At 49.8% G+C, this 17,152-nt stretch overlaps 1 protein-coding gene across 3 annotated transcripts in view; it reads left to right on the top strand.

The window, feature by feature from the left end:
• The window catches only part of MEGF11 (multiple EGF like domains 11), a 383,043-nt gene that overhangs the window by 140,022 nt on the left and 225,869 nt on the right, over positions 1-17,152 (top strand). For 2 of the 3 annotated variants that reach the window (XM_077939610.1, XM_028851053.2), the window contains exon 4: positions 1,982-2,082. The exons of the other annotated variant lie outside the window; for it this stretch is intronic. In XM_077939610.1, coding sequence (XP_077795736.1) covers positions 1,982-2,082 — 101 coding nt within the window. The remainder of the gene's footprint in view (positions 1-1,981; positions 2,083-17,152) is intronic. 3 annotated transcript variants of the gene reach the window in all.

Genomic DNA, 17,152 nt, shown 5'->3' with positions numbered 1-17,152 from the left:
ATCACCACTAAGGTGGTGGCTGCTTATTAAAATAGACTGTATTCCTAGAACATGAATTCTTTTGCTAAATTATTGAGTCACCCGCAGCTTTCCTGACGACCTAGAGCGTGCATGCTAACAGCTGCACCCTCCGTCTGCTTTGGGGTGGAATGGCATGTTTTAATTCAGCATCCTTCCCCTGAGAGCAGCCTGGCACCTGGCCTTGCTTCCCTCTCTTGCCTTTCCAACCTGCACAGGGACAAAGAAAGATGGGTGAGCCAGAAACAATGGGTGGCAACTCTCTCCTGAGGGGCTTTAATGAAGCCCAGACCACCCCGCACTGGGGGGCTTGGGGGTAATCCTGTTTGGTGGGGAGAACAGGCTGGATGACCCCTGAGTTGATTCTGAGTCATTCTTTACCTGAGAGGCTTGTACAACCCCTGAAACTGCCGGGAGCTGCCTTCTGTGCTGGGGACGTAGCTTTGCTTTGAGGCCAGCTTTCCTTCCATTATGGGTTTTTGACAAAGTTGAATGACCTTAACTTACGACATTCCCAAATATCACAGATTTCCCCAGAGTTCTGCACTGTCATTTGTTATGAAGTGGAGGCTTTAAGGTGTGGGAAGGTTGTCCCAGACTGTATTATAGGACTCTCTTCCCAAGCCGTCCTGGCCCTCCATGTAACACAGCCTATAGACGTCTCTGATGACCAGACCCTCTGCTGTGCTGCTGAGGAAGAGTCCACAGGGCAAGCTCCACTTAGGTGCTGATGGAAAAGTGGAAAGAGGTCTGGCTTCAAGGCCCAAGGACTTGGGGTCGGGTCCAGGTTCCACTCCATGACCTTGGGCAGGTCACTTCCTCTCTCTAGCCTCTAGTGGCTACTTCAAATCTCTTCCACTTTGACTCTCCACGTGAAGAAGGGGCTTTGCCTATGGATACCCCATTTTGATTTCCTTCTAAAGATTCAGTATTTCTTTTTACTTACTCCTTCACTGTGGCCATCTGTATAGCCACAATCTACCCTGTGAAAGCTGGTAGAGGGCAGTAGGTTAAGCCTAGCAGCTTTGAAATTGGAGTGAGCTAGGTTTGAATCCTGGTTCTGACCCTGATTAGCTGTGCTGGTCACTAACGTCACTAATTTTAGTTTTCTTATTCATAAAACAAAGGGTGGGGAGTTGAGGGGAACATACAAAAAATAAGAATAAAAGCTCTAAAAGGGAAATAAATAAAATACAGGGGGATAGTAATGGTGCCTCCGCAGGGAACGGAATGAGATGTTGCTCATAGTCTCTCTGGCACGGGGCTAAGTCTTAACACTTGTGTCAGCATAAAGTCTGGAACCCACGAGTCTGACTCCCAGTGCTGCGGCTCCATGGGCCTCAGCTTCTTCCTTTGCAGGGCGAGGGGTCGGTTCAGGGCCTTCCCAGGGATGGCGTGCAAGGCTCCTCTCCTGGAGGTGTTATTTTGGCGTGGGGGAGATTAATCTACTTTCTGGGACTGAGCTGGACTCAGAGGGTCCTTTTGCTGACTCTGCCTCTGTTCTCCCAGTGGGGGGACCAATACTCAGGGGGCTGTGAGCAGTCTGGCTTGTTAGAGGGGTGGGAGGGGGCGGGCACAGAAACCCTCAGGGCCTGACTCCTATCCAGGTCACCGCATGGGCTCCTCAAGCCCAGAATCTGGGTGTTTTAAGGAACTAAGGAGAAGTTCATGGTTGCCCTCCACAATGTCACTCCAGAAAGTATCTTCTGCAGCCCTTCTATTTAGAAGTGACTGGGGAAAAGTCAGCAGGTTTAGTAAGTGCCGTGTTAGTAATACATTCTGCATCACAACAGCTCAAATCCCACTATCGATTTTTTTATTGTGTTCCTTCATATTTGAAGCCGCCATGCATTTTAAAGTAATTATTGAATGGCATCCTCAATATAGCTTAACACAAATATCATTCTAAACAGGAGTAATTGATTTTCAATACTTTCAAGTGGCTTTCTCCCTCGTGCCTTAGGATCAGTTATAAGACGGCGTATCGGAGAGGCCTCCGGACCATGTACCGGCGGAGGTCCCAGTGCTGCCCTGGCTACTATGAGAACGGAGACTTCTGCATACGTACGTAGGGGCTGCTGCTGTTCTGGCCTCAGTGGGAAAGGGAGGAGAGGGGAAAGGAGGGGAGGGGAGGTGGGGCTGATATCCATGGTCCCTAGGCAGTAGTCCTCAGCCACACGGCTCCAGAAGTCCCTGCCTGCTGCCAGTGCTCAGAAGGAATAATGAGTTTGGTGCAAATTCAGTAGCAAGGGTTGGGCCATCAGATGAACCTCCTTACAGGGTGGATGGAAGTCCGTCAGTTCAAGGCCTTGACGGGGGATAGGGGAGAAGTGGCTTCTTCTGGAGTGGGCACTCTGAGGAGCAAGGCAGAAGAAGTGCTGGGTGCCTGGCACAGGGTTAAGGTGTACAGGTGCTCAAGGCAGCTTTGCTGGATGGAAGGAGAGATGGATGGGTATGTAGATGGACAGTTGGATGGGTAGAAATGGGAAAGAGAGGAAGGAAGGCTGGGTTGTTGGATGTCAAAACCACAGTAAGAAAAGGATGGGGGCAAAGGTGAGGTGGACCATGAGGGAGTGGTTCTGGGAGCTAGGAGGATTTCCAAAAAGGATTTGGGGGACATTGGAGAAGAGGTGGGTGCATGAAAGACAAACATTGCCTCTTTTCCTATTTGTCTAGAGCAGCTCAGAAAACGCAAGCCTTAGTGTCCCCTAAGAAAGGCAAGAGCTGAGTTGCTGGCAGCGGCAGGCCCTCTGGGAGAAGAGCAGTGTGGTGCAGTGGAGGCACCCCGGAGCAGGAGCCTGTAGATCTGGGCTTCCTAGCTATGAGGCTTGGGCAAGTCACTTAACCTCTCTGGGAGAATGATTGTAGGGGCCCTGTTGGGTTCAAAGGGACTCTTTCCCCACATACCTCTGACCCAGTGAACTGGGGCCAGTGGACTTTCCAGCGGGCCTTGGAAGGTTCCCTCTACTGCAAGAGCGTGTCAGAGGAGCCGGGAGGCCCTCATTTAATGACTGAGAAGAGATTCCACCCCCAAAGCTTCTGTCTCTTCATTTGGAGAGCGATTTTCCTTGTTAGTATTCTCTTTGCCATTCGAGTGGGTAGAGAGAGTTCGCACCAGAGGGAAAATTTGGGCAGAGTGGGTGTGTTGATGTTGGGAATAAAATGACAATTTTCCCCTACTGTTGTTAACATCTCCCCCAATGCTGGAGAAACTCAATTCTAATTGCATTACAAGAATGAATGAAAAATATACCCTCCAATGGGTTCAGTAGTAATGGTTTTGTAGGAAAGATACAAAGCAGTTCACCTAAAAGGCCGTTTCTCAGGAGCAGGGCAGAGGACTGAGCTAGGACGAGGCCTTGGTCAGCACCTCATCTGGGATGGGGTAACCGAGACCCAGGTGTAGATGCGAGATCAGGACTAAGGCTTTCCTGCTGCTGCTCTGTCTGCATGGAGTAGTGTGAAACCAGGCCAGGGGCAGGACACGGGACTCACAAAGCTTCAGAGACAGATGTAAGCGGCTTGCCCAAGCTCAGGGCACAGTGATGGACTCAGGGAAATTATGAAGGGAGTTTGGATGTCAGCACAGAGCTCCAGGAATGGATGAGCACATTTCCTTTCTAATTTCCATTAGTGAACGGTGGCAAAGCTCTTGGAAAATGAAGAGCAGGGCAGAAGTGCTGAGTGTCCTGATTGCACAGGAGGCCCAGTCTTACTGACTGGCAAGGGCAGTTTATAGCTTCCGACCTACTCCTTATGTAACCACTGGGCACTGCCTTCTGGCCAGGTGACCCTAGGACGGTCCACCAGGAACTCAAGCTCAAAAAGCCACTTTTAGAATGGAAGACTTCTCCTAGGAGGGCACAGGAGAGTTCTGGCGGGGAGATGGGATGTGGGGCATCCTGGGTGCTGGTAGTGATGACACTGAATCACAGGGTTCTGGGTTTGGTCCTTGCCCTGCCACTGCCAGCTTCTTCCTCTTTATCTTCACCTTCCCAGCACCCGCCACATGCCAGGCACCATTCTGATCACTTTACATACACTGATCCATCTACTGCTCCCAGCAGCCCTGTGAGGTAGGTGTCCTTATTTCTCTCATTTGACAGGTGGGGAAACTGAGTCACAGAGCTTATGTAACTTGCCCAAGATCACACATCTGGAAAATGGCAGAACTTGGATTTGAATCCAGGCTGTCTGGCTCCAGAGTCTTTGCACTTGGATGGCTTGGGCAGGCTTGCTCGTCTCTTCATGAACCCGGGCAAGGCTTTACCTCTCTGAACCTCAGTTTTCATTCATGTAAAATGGCAGTAGTAACACCTGCACTCACCAGGCACAGAGTGGGGTTGAGTAAATGTCAGTTCCCTCCTCCATGGTATTGGTGCTCCACATTGTTTTAGTCTTGGCTTTTAGTTGCTCAAAGAGGCCCATGGACCCTGTCCCTGGGAAAACGCATAGTACCTATATAAACATACCAACACACGAAGTCCTTTGCACACAAGTTCATTGGGTTCATGGATCCCTTGAAACCCTTACAGGGTCCTTGTTGCATGGTAAATAATTTCTGCCACATGTTCACGTTACCCACGCAGCATGTATTTGTTACTTCTTGCTACCCAAGATGCAGGGGCATAGATAAAGATGATGGACTGTTGCTGCCCTCGAGGAGTTTGCAGTCTAGTCAAAGGAGGGGACTTAGAGTGTGCTACAGGGTATACTAGAAAGGTGTTTCAAGCCAGTATTTATTAAGCACCTACTATAGCCCACCCACAGCGCTGTGCTGCAAGATAGAAGAGAAGAGTTAGAAATATGAACAGCCCCTGCCCTTGTGGAATCTACCTTCATGATGGGAAGGCGGGACTAACACTCAGCAAAATCATTCCGTAACAGCCCAGAGACTGGATGTGCAAAAGGCTAGAAAGAGACAGTCGATCGCGGCAGGAGAGAATGCTGCCACCTGCTTCATGGGGCGTTGAGCTCCATCTTGAGGGATGCAATGACGCCGTCAAGGGGTGGGTGGGAGAGGGAACCCCATCAGCAAAGGCATGGAGGTGGGCAGTGAGGAGGCTGGCCAGACCCCAGAGGGCAGACCTGGGCTGCAGCAGGAGGGGCAGGTGGCTGGGTTGGGTGTGTCGATTGCCTAGGGTGGCTGTTACAAAATACCACAGGCTGGGCGGCTTCACCGACAGGAGTTTATTGTCTCACAGTTCCGGGGCTCAGAAGTCTGAGATCCAGGAGTTGGCAGGGCTGCTTCCTTCTGGGCTGAGCGAAGGGTCTGTTTCAGCCTCTCTCCCTGCTTCTGGTAGTTTCCTGGCTGCAACAGCAGGACTCTGATCGTCACATGGTGTTCTTCCCATGGCTTCACATTTCCTTGTTATGAGCACACATGTCATAGTGGATTACAGCTCACTCTAATGACCTCATTTTAACTTGATTACCTTTTAAGACCCTATCTCCAAATAAGGGCGTGTCTCAGGTGCTGCAGCTTGAGACTTTAACATAGGAAATCTGGAGAGGCAGGTGTCAGCTGTTACCAGCATCCTCCTGTTCCTGTTTAACGTGATGGGAGGAAAGGGAGGGGGCACCAACTGGCCACACATGGGCTTTGGGCTTTGTCACTTGCCCATGAGAGAATGGAGACCCCAGGGTGAGGGAGCTTGTGAGAGGGAGACATGGTAGTGAGAGGGTGAAGAATGATGCCAGGGCACTGGGGGACAGATGGGAAGCTTGTGAGCCTGGGATAATCAGGAGCTGGTGCCTGCAGCCCTGACCCCCAGCGTCTCCCTCCCCATCGCTCAGCGGCCAGAGAACCTCCAACTTCACCAGAACCTGGTGAGAACCATCGGATGCCGAGAGTTCTCTGGATCCTGCATGAGAACATCACCTGTGCCCTGGGCAGGGGCAGGAGGATGTCATCCTCCCTCCAGAGTCACCTTCTGGGAGCCTTGTTTCTTGCAGGCTGACAAGGAGCAGGCCCAGGTGTGAAAGCCTTGGCTGACTCAGCCACCAACTTGCTGTGCAATCTTGGGCCAGTCCTTTGCCTCTGTGGAGCAGCTGTGACATAGGATGGACCATCCCTGTGTGTGGAAGGAACAAGAGATGGAACAGGGACCCAGAGTGTCCTGCAAAGCACAGGGCTCAATACAGATGCAGGGGGGCACTGTTTTTCTCCTCGCTATACAATGTCCTCTGCCTTTGAACTGCCATTCTCATCTGGGAGCCCTCCTGAAACCATCCTTACCAGAGCTTCCCACCCGCCCCAGGCCAACTCATACCTCTTTCTGCTTCCATTATCTACAGCCACAGCTGAGTCCTGGCCCACTTCGGTCACCAGGTATGAAATATTTCCTAGAGATCACTGGGCAGAGTGCCTGCCTGCCTTCCTCCCTCCCTCCAAGCTTCCCTTTCTTCCTTCTTTCAGGACAGAGGCATTTTTGCCTCTGCAGATGGAGCTAGTTTTATGTCTTGGAGAAGCAGACTTTCACTTATGTGGTAGAGTTTGAGGCATTTTGGGAAGCTCTGTTCTTTGAAAATACTAGTGCTATATCAAACCAGATGATACAGGACTGAGTTATGAGCGTACTGAGTTTTGCTGCAGTAACAGACAACGTCCAAATCCCAGTGGCTTGAAACAATGAAGTTTAATTTCTTCTTCAAATTAGGTGTCCACCGTGGGCTAGCTAAGGCCTGCTCCTCGTCAGCCTCACCCTAGGACCCAGGCTGATGGAGCAGCAACTCTCTGGAATGTTGCTAGTTGCTGTGGCAGAGAGAAAAGGGCTCTAGCTAGTCTTGAAGGCAGAGGGTCAGAAACATTTAGTGAGCAGTATTAGTTCCTATCACAAATCCCATACAGATGGCCATGGTGCTCACAAACCACAACTCATTCATATGTGTGTTTGGTATGCACTTAATAATGATATGAGACAGGTTCTGCGTGCTTGGCTCCAGCAGTTCTCAAACGTGAGCTGCCGAATCAGAATCACCTGGGGAACTTGTTATACCACAGATCGCTGGGCCCCAGTCCCAGAGTCTCTGATTTAGAAGATTTGAGGTGGGGCCCAAGAATTTGCATTTCTAACAAGTTCCCAGGTGATCCTGCTGGACTGGGAACTACACTTGAGAACCACGAGGCTACGGTTTCTTTACTGACTCTGTTTGCGAATCTGTTACAAAGAGGCCCAGCAGGTGCATCCCCTAAGTACTCAGGGCTTCTCCTGATGGGCAGCAGGGAGAAAGCATGCCTCACTGCAGCGGGCAAGAATGGGGAGTCTATCTGCCCAGCCCTCATCTCCTGTTTCCTCTTGGTCAACATAGTTTCCCCCATGGCAAATGAACTCCCTCGAGCTTCCAGGTGAAATCTTCTGGCCCTTTCAGTGGTGGCTTGGAATGCCAGAGGCCACCCTCTGCAGTGTGGTTTTCAGGAAATCCAGAAGTGGAGGGATTCACCAGAAACTCCAGGCACGTATGCAGCTGGTGGGCCTGGCTGGCTTGGGGAGCGTAGGTTGGTCCCAGGGAAAGGGACTGTGCCAGCCCTAGGGGGTGGTCTGTATATGGCGGCTGAGGGAGCCAGCAGCTGAGGGTCTGGGAGATTGGCCTCATGAATGGACTCTGGTTGAGGGGAGAGGATTCAGGCAGGGGGCAGGCAGTGTAAGATTTAATTCAGTGAATTCAACACATCAACTCTGTGCCAAATTAGGTACTCCTGTTTCATTATTGCTGTTGCTTTGCACAATTATTGTTTAAATAATTGAATTCTTATGTTTCATAATTCCTTTGCTCATCATCTCTTCTTGCATCACTCTCCTAGGTTCAGCCTCATTCTTCTTGAAAGATCTTTAGTTCTTTCAGGGAAGGTCTGTAAATGACCAATGCTCCTGTGCTTTATTTGTCTTATGCTTTGATTTTGCCCTTGCTCTTAAATGATGGTTAAGCTGCCTGTGACATTCTAGGCTTTCAGTCATTTTCTTACGGCAGTTTGAGAAGTGGTGTTCCATTACGTTCTGGACTTTGTCTTGCACTACCCTGCGGTTTCCCTAGGATGTGTCTGGGTGCGGAGTTTTTGGGGTTTTTGTTTGTTTTATACTGTTTGCTTCTCGGAAGTATACGTCATCTTTGAGCTAAGGATTCATGTCCTTCATCAATTCTAGAAAATTGTCAACTATACCTCTTCAGAAATCTCCTTTTCTCCATTCTCTTAATTTCTCCTGTTGGAGCTCCAATATGTTGGATCCTCGTATTTCATCTTCTGTCTCTCCTAAGTTCTCATTTTCAGTCTCTTTATCTCTCCATGCTGCACCTTGGACATTTTCCTTAGATCCATTTATTAGATGCTGTAGTTCTGCTAATTAACCTGTCTGGTGTGGTCTTAATTTCAGTTTCATGTTTCATTTCTAGGAGTTCTATTGGTTCTTTTTCGGATATGCTATGCTTTTTCTGTCGTGTCCTATTCTTTCATTATGAATTCCATTCCTCCTTTTATTGCTTTAATTATTTTAAACATATTTCTTTTATAGTCTCTTTCAGATAGTTTTATCTCGAGCGATTAGTTCTATTAGCTCAAGTTCCTAGAGTATCAATTCTCCTGTTCGTGGTGCCTGCTGATTCTCCATTATGGCAGATTGTTTCCTTGTACAGGTTGTATTTTTTTTTCTATTAATTTAGCCCTTTTTCCCTCTCTTATGCCCCGAATCATACAAGGGCCCCCTACACATTAGTTTTACATTTTCTTGTTGGGCACTCTAATGGTTTTCCCTGGTTCAAGATCACTCTTTGGTAACCTGGTTTGGAATTTTATGCTATTTGGTAAAGGCTTGGGGTGTTTTTTTTTTGTTTGTTTAATCGATGTGAATTTCACATACCATAAAATCATTTTAAAGTGTGCAATTCGGTGGCCTTTAGTATATTCACAATGTGCAAATATCACCTCTATCTAATCACCCCTCAAGGAGACCCCATACCCATTCAGCAGTCACTGCCTATTCCCCTGTCCTGGCTTTTCGTTTCTTGTGGGAGACTTTTCTCCATCCAGAATACCTTGCTTTATCTCTAGGTTGGTGGGTAGCATGTTCAAATCCCTCCTACATGGAGCTGGCAACTTCCAAGGCCAAGTCTGCCCTTGTGTGGGTGTGAAGTCCCTGGCTCCCGGCCTGCGCTGGGGGTGGGAGGAGGTGGCTGTTGCCAGGTCTGATGTTCCCTGAGCTACCTTGGCTTCAGCATCTCACATTCTGCTCTCCTGTAAACTCCTGCTTTCCCCCACACTTGGAAATTTACCTTGCTCTCCTTAGAGCTCAGCTATGCATTTTAAAATGTTTTTATTATATTTTGGGGGCACTTTTGCAGCATGAGGAGCTACATCAGCACTTTCTGCCTATCACTGGAAACGACCCTGTTTTACAGAGAGGAGTGGAATGGGGACTTTTATTTATTTTTATTATTATACTTTAAGTTCTAGGGTACATGTGCACAACGTGCAGCTTTGTTACATATGTATACTTGTGCCATGTTGGTGTGCTGCACCCATCAACTCGTCATTTACATCAGGTGTGACTCCCAATGCCATCCCTCCCCCCTCCCCATGATAGGCCCCGGTGTGTGATGTACCCCTTCCAGAGTCCAAGTGATCTCATTGTTCAGTTCCCACCTATGAGAGAACATCCGGTGTTTGGTTTTCTGTTCTTGCGATAGTTTGCTGAGAATGATGGTTTCTAGCTGCATCCATGTCCCTACAAAGGACACAAACTCATCCTTTTTTATGGCTGCATAGTATTCCATGGTGTATATGTGCCACATTTTCTTAATCCAGTCTGTCACTGATGGACATTTGGGTTGATTCCAAGTCTTTGCTATTGTGAATAGTGCCGCAATGAACATACGTGTGCATGTGTCTTTATAGCAGCATGAATGGGGGCTTTTATAACCAATCCCTGTGACGTTTAATTCAATGCCTTCTTGGAGTGATTGCTAACTTTCAGCCATAATAATGACAATTGTGTAATGCCTGGTGGTTTAGCCGGCGCTTTCACCTACAGTATATCACCTGCTCAGGAGACTGGAGAAGTGAGCATTGTTGTTACTGCCCTTTTACAGGACAGAACACTGAAGCTCAGAGAGGCTAAGTGACTTGTCCACATGGATGAGCGGCTGGCCCAGATTTCAGATGGATGTGACTTCAAGTCCTGTACTCTCCCCTCCTATGGTGGGTTTTCTCTGAGTAGGAGAAACCTGTGGCCAGAAGAGAGAAGTGGGGTCAGTCAAGAGGGCAGGGGAGGAGGGGACTGAAGCTATACTGGTTTGAGTTCAAATTTTTGCTAAGGTGCCAAGAGGGCATGGGGGATGGAGGAAAGGGTGTATGTGTAAGCAGCATGGTGGGGCCTGTCTGAAACTCAGCCTCTCCCTAGCTGCTAGGTAAAAGAACTCACTGCTGACCCTCTAAGAGGCTCCCCAAGGAGTCTTGCGTGCTGCCATCACCAGAAACAGTGCTGATGCCACTCCCTTGGGTCACCAACACCTGGTGCTGAGCTTTGCTGCCTAGAACAACATCCATCCATCACCATTTATTATTATTAGATATCTATGCCTTGCAGGTACTACTGGGTCCTGGGGATGCAGAGATGAATAAGAAGCACATGGTCTAGTAGGAGAGATGCCATCACAGAAGGATGAGCACAGTTTAAATAGGGAGGCAAGGAAGGCATGGCTGCCTGTCCACCCCCGACAGAGCCCCACTCAGTGGACAAAATGAATGCAGCCACTGTGGTCTGGTCCCCAGTCCGTGGGCTTAGAACATTGACTTAGAATATTCAGAGTAGCTGAGATCCAAGGGATGATTCACACTGACCAAACTCATAAATACTGATGCTTAACCCTGATGCCAGTTAATTCATTTGCAATGAGAAACGTAACTACCAAAGATTTGTCCTTGTCCACTTGTTAGTGCTTGTCAGACCCTCGATAAATAATTGTTGAAAGAGCGAATTCATGGTCTGGGCACCCACAATGCCTGGTGGTCTCTCTGGATTCGCCCTTCTGTTAATGCCTATTTTGGTTTCTTCCTGTTCCGCCCTGGAACTCCCCCTGTTTGGGAGCCACACGGTGGTTGGTACAAGTACTCTGTACCCACCATCCTGTGTCTCCCTTGGCCCTGCCACCCCAGGCCCCTCTGCACCCTTGTCCTTCTGGTTGTGAAGCTGCTGTGCCCGTCCATCTCTCCCCCTCAGAAGTGAATTCCTGAGGCAGAGGGGTCAAGTCACTGCAAGGCTTTCCCCAGGGCCAGACACAGTGTCCAGCGCTGAGTACTGACCAACCACTGAATTGAGTGAGTGAAATAGACTCATACCCCAAATACTGAGAGACCTCTCAGGGAGAGGCAACTAACTTTATCTAGGGATGGAAGGAAAGGGGGTCAAGGAAGACCCCTTCAGGGAGGTGAGTTTTGAGCTGAGTCTGAAAGATGAGTAGGAATTCACCGGGAGAACAAGAGATGGGCAGTGGGTAAGACGGAGCTTCAGAACTCAGCTGGCCTGAGAGTGACTCCACTCACTTCCTCTGCTAGCTGTGTGCCCCCAAGCACGTTGCTTTGCCTCTCCATATCTCAGCTTTCTCATCTGTAAAATAGAGCTCCACTGGGTACATACCTCTTTAGGCTGCTGTGAAGATTCAATGAGTTGCTACAAATAAAGCATTTAGTAGAGGGCCTGGCATGTGAAGAGCTCAGTAAAACTTGGCTGTTGTTCTTGGTTTACTTTTGTGAGGGAGGGCCTTGTCTGGCAGAGGGGCAGCGTGAGCAAAGGTGAGAGGTGGGAGATAGCAGAGGGGTCAGGACACTGCCCAGACAATCTCATGAGGTCATCAAGGGGTTTAAGTAGCAAGCAATGCCATGAGGTGGTGTCGGGGGGGGGGGTTGTTCTGGGGGCAGCAGCATAGACCACCAGTGAAGGTGGTGAAAGACAAGTTGTGGGGGGTGTGCAGGGATGGGTGAGCCATGGACGGCCGTGCTCATGGACTTGGTCAAGGGAATGAAGACCTGGGGTCTGGTGGCTGGGTTTTGCTGGCCAAGCTCTAGCTTTCCCTGGCAGAACTTTCCTCCACCCTCAGTGAGTGCCAGCAGGGCCCCTCGTGCTGAGGCAGCTGTGGGAGGATTGAGGCATCGCTTCTTAATCACCAGCTGCGGCGGTAATTAAGCCTCTGCCATCTGCACCGGGCGGCCTCTGAAGGGAAGCCTTTGGTTGTGTCAGAAGCAGTCAGGCATTTATGTAAGCTCTCTTCCTGGGTTTTCCTGGGCCAGCTGAAGCCCATAAAGTGGCTACCCTGTGCCCAGTCTAAGTGCCAGTTTCTCTACGGGAACTTGCCGACAGCCCTTTTGATCTTCTGAATTCATACCTTGAATGTCTGGTCCTTGTTGGGCGTTTGCTGCTTGATGCTGCAAGCCCCACATGGCCTGGCCCCAGCTGACTCTGTGCCTCCCACGCTGGCCTCCTGGCTCCTCCTGCACACAGGGAGCCTTGGAGGTTCCTGTTCCCTCTGCCCGGAATGCTTTTCCTCCAGATAGCCACGTGGCACCAGATGGCCTGTCCCTCATTTCACTCAAATACCGTGTTTCAGAGAGTCTTCCCTGACCACCCCGTCTGCAATGGCAGCCTCCTTGACGTCTTGCTATACCCTCTTAGCCTGTTTTTTTTTTTTTTTTTTCTTTGCACTATCACTACCTGGCATAGACTATACATTTTTAAAATTTCTATCTCCTCAATGGAACCATACACTCAACACAGATCACTGTAGAGTCTACAGTGGGTCACAATGTGCCAGGCACAGAGTAGGGGCTCAGAAAATAGCCTTGGAAAATTGGAGGCACCTCCAATTCATTCTACTCCTGCCTTGCCCCACTGCCGTGCTTTCTGACATTTTCTTCTTCTCTGTCCAGGGCTGCCCGCTCCAGATGTGTTCCCCAGGGTCCTTCACATGAGACTCATTATTCTGTGTCTTGCTCCTCAAGGTCCCGTTACCTGACTGCTGAGCCTCTGTGTCCCACCCAGCTGCCTGAGTTCTCCACATTCTCTCATTCCCTGGGGCTTTATGCAGGCTGCCCTCGCCTCCTTGAACCCCCGGTCCTGCTCTTGTAGTTTCTGCATAGTGGTCCTTGAAAACTCAGTGCAGAGCCTAACATTCTCTGGAGCCCCACTCAACACCTCCTTCCCCAGCCCCAGCCCTGTCTTGATTGCAGCCCCTTTCACTCCAGGTCCCATTGTCAATGTGTTTTCATTTCTCTCACTGGGCCATGAGCTCCTGAGGGCCCGGAATGTGGGACCCCTCTGTATCTGTAGTGCCCAGCACTGGAACGTGCAGTCTGGTTGATGAGGAGGATACCTGGGCTGGCTTTTCCAGGGGACCCTCAAAGGACACCCAAAGGAGTAGTCTCTGGGCAGGATCCTGAGAGTCCAGAGTGGAGGGTGGCCTGCTTCAGACAGGGTCCTGGTGTGAGGGCTGCTCAGGGCCCTCCCCTCTTTTATCCTCCCCTCCAGGACCTCAGGTTCCCAAAGCTCCTCCCAGAGTTCTGGTATCTGTACCCATGTCACATGTGTGTGAAGAGTCTGGGAACCCTGCTCTGGGGCTCTGTGGGGACTGAGCTTACTGTCTTAGAACCCAGGAGGCCACCTCTGGGTTAGAACTGAGCTTGCAGGATGTCGGGCAGCAGTGACTGGAGGGACGTGGGAGGACAGAGGGACATGGGAGGACGGAGCTCCTCAGGCAGTGCCCCCTGGTTTGCTGAGCACCTTCCTCCCTCCTGGCCGCTAATGGGCTTTTGTGGACAATGGGCATGCCGGTCCCCAAATCTCCTCTGACGCTTGCTCTTCAGTGAGGGCTGCTGAGTGGCCCCACTGAGGGTGACAATGCTAGTGCAGAGCCTCCCGCTGCCTCCCAGTGGCCACTTCAATGTCTTTGGAGACCTGTCTTTCAAGAGCCTTGCTCAGCTGTCCATCAAGTAGGCGGGGTGGGGACTGGCTGGGGAGCTGGACACTCCCTACTCTGTGCTGACCCAACAGTGGCCAAGCCCAGTGGAGAGCCTGAGAGCAGGGTCCCTTGTTGCAGGACACATCCCACTGTCCCCTCACTGTCTACACCTGGGAGTAAGAATAGAAACATTGAACTCTAGGCTTGGCACCCCTATCAGTAAGTTGGAATGGAATAGGTCCTGGAGGCCCCCTCTGTGGCTGTTAACCCTGTAGTTTCTGGATGATAGAAAGGTGGGGGGCTTGGAAGGGTAAGCAACCATTTACATTTACCAGTGAGAATAGGAATATTTTAATATTTTACCTCTCAGTATCTTTCACCCTAGTCTGTCTTAGTTGAACTGCAATCCCTCATTTGACGCTGCAGATGTGATATGTCTGGACCTCTGAGGAAGGGGCATATCTGCTGTGATGTCTGGCTGTGTGTCGATGTGGTGCATATAGGATTATGAGTCTGCATGTGTGGAGGCCGCTCCCAGTCCACATGAGGGATGTCTGTGCAGGCATGTTATACCAGCTGATATCAAGGTTAACAGCATAGACCCTAGAGCCAGACTGCTGCCTACTACCTGTGTGACTCTGGGCAAATTACTTAGCTTCTCTGTGCCTCAGTTTACTCACTTGTAAAAAAGGGTAGCAATAGTACCTTCCTTGTGGCATCATTGGGAAGATTAAGTAAGTGAAGGTATGTAAAGAGCTCAGAATGGTGCCAGGCATGTGGAAGGGGCTATGGAAGTGATGGCTTTTATTATTGCATACACACATGTATATTAATGAGAGCTGGGTTTTGCTGTGTGCAAAGTGCTCGCCCCACACGTGTGTGCACGTGTATGTTCTGCATGTATTACTTGCTGTCTGTGTATATTACATGTCTGCCATGAAAAAGCCCCCTGTAACCTATGTGCTAAGTGCATAATTGCACGCTGGCATGTTCGAAGAGTCTGTGCCTTCACTTGTCCCTAGATTCTCCTGAGAGTCACCTTCCCCATCATTGTTTCCAACTCTCCTTTCCCTTTTTAAGCAGTCACTGGTGCTGAATTGTCACCAAGGGAGCCAGAATCGCTTCTTTGCTCCTGATGGGGTGGGGAAGGGGAGCCAAATTACATCATCAATCTCATTCCCACAATGGAGGCAGACCTGGGACCAAGGGCAGAAGCCAGGGAGGCCTCCTCCCTCCCCTGGCCAGAGAACTGCCCCTGTGGTTGCCTTTACCCTGCACTGGCTGGAAAGAGAGGAAAACTCCCAAATCTGGGAGCCAGAGTGGCCGCAACTTAAAGGCAGCCCCTAGCCCTTTGGTGTGGCCAGGTGCAGGGACTATAGCCTTGGCCTCTGTTTATCCACAAGGCTCCATCCACCAAACAAACTGCGGAGACCTGATAGTAAATCAACAGCAAGTGTGATTTAGAGGACTCTGTTTGCTCAGCTAAGCTTTTGGCAAGGTAAATGCATAAGCTGCAGAAATTCTCTTTGAAACAGCCGCAGGGCTCAAACACCCTTCAGTCCTCCATAAAGGATTCTCAAAATTATATGGACTAGATTAGTATCTCTATTACATAAAACCATTTCAGTGCCTGCTCGAGGCTTTGAGAATGAAGTCACCGGACAGACCTTTTGTTGCCCTGCCCCGCCAGCACATGGTAATTGAAGATTTCCCTGTAAAAGTGTGTCAGGTAGAAAGAACTCCTAATTTACTAAGTGGAGGGGCCTTTGTTAGGGAGACCGATGCTTTGTTCTGCCTGTCCCTTTTAATCTTCTTCTTGCACAATGGACTTACATAAAGCATTACTTGAGGATTAATACTGGGGAGGGGACCATGGCAGGGCTGGGCTTCGCAGAAGGGAGGCCAGGCAGGGCCGCCTCCTCCCTTTTCTGCCTCTCTCTCCCTCCTCTTCTTGCGTTTTCCTTTCCTTTATTTGGGCCTCCTTCTATCTGGACCCCAGAATCAAGGAGCAGGTGCAAGTGCTGGGACGAGCCCTGTGGCTTTGTAGGAGTGGCCGCCCTTATTTTTCCTAATCAGAGCACATGCTTCTCCTTTGCTCCCCGTTTTTTAATTGCATCTCTGCATGGAAACCCCTGAGGCAAGATCCAGGTTTGGGGCTACATTCTCTGTGGGTTGCCAGATTTGAATCTAGCTGAGGTCTTCAGCCCCAAAGTCAAATGCCATCTGGTGGCTGATGGGACAGTTTTGGTTGGAGGGGTTTCTGCGGTACCCGGGCACTAAGCAGCATTTGTTGTCTGAGATGCCTCCCCCACACTGGCTTCTGGCGCCGAGGAGGAGGAGGAGGCCACTGAACCCAGATTGAGAGGACTCATGTTTTGCCTCTAGCAGGGAGCCACCCCCTTCAGGCTTGAAAACCCCATGATGCTATTAGATGTGCACCCCCACCTGGCTTTCAGCGATGGAATTCACCTGCTCAGCCATCATCTTGCTGTGTGAATGGATGCAGGATTCTGCCACCCTTGGGTCTTAGCTTCTTATCTGTAACGTAAGAAGACCGATCAGCTCTGAATTTCTGTGAAATGAGTTCGAATTATGATGACTGTAGAGCAGAGGTTTTTCTCATTTTGAAGTCAATGGGCAAAGTTAATGAGACCCAAGACCAATGGAAAAGTTTAAAATGGAAAAATGCAATTGCCATTCTTAATGAATTGGAGGAAGAACCTAAGAGAGGAAAAGTCATTAGAAACGAATCATGAAACATACTTGGAAATGCCATTTGGTTTGTTTCTAGATGGTGGACATACATAGTTTCATGTGGGTAAGAGGTTCCTAAGCTTTCCCAGGGCAGGGCCATTTCTTCCTAGACTACATCCCCAAACAGGCTGTCACAGGCCTTCACAGTCTCTCCTAAAGACTTAACTGCTTGGCTGGGGTGGGCAGAGGGGAAAGGTGAGCTAACAGCGAACAGACTGCGAAAGCTGTAACTCCAGACAAGATAGAGAAGCTTGTTAGGACCCATCAGCCGCGTGTGGAGCACATTCTAGATGAAGGCCTTCCTGGAGGACATTTGCCTTCACGAAGGGAGGGAGGGATGAAGGAGGGGCTCCCATTTTTGGTGTCAGGCCTTCACACATGTTATCTCATTTTATCCTTACAGTGACTTTGCGGTAATGCATGTCACTTTCTACAT

The sequence above is a fragment of the Macaca mulatta genome, chromosome 7 (genome assembly GCF_049350105.2).
Source record: "Macaca mulatta isolate MMU2019108-1 chromosome 7, T2T-MMU8v2.0, whole genome shotgun sequence".
NCBI classification, from domain to species: domain Eukaryota; kingdom Metazoa; phylum Chordata; class Mammalia; order Primates; family Cercopithecidae; genus Macaca; species Macaca mulatta.
Note: the sequence above shows the minus strand (reverse complement) of the source record. Positions and strands in the feature narration are given on the sequence as shown.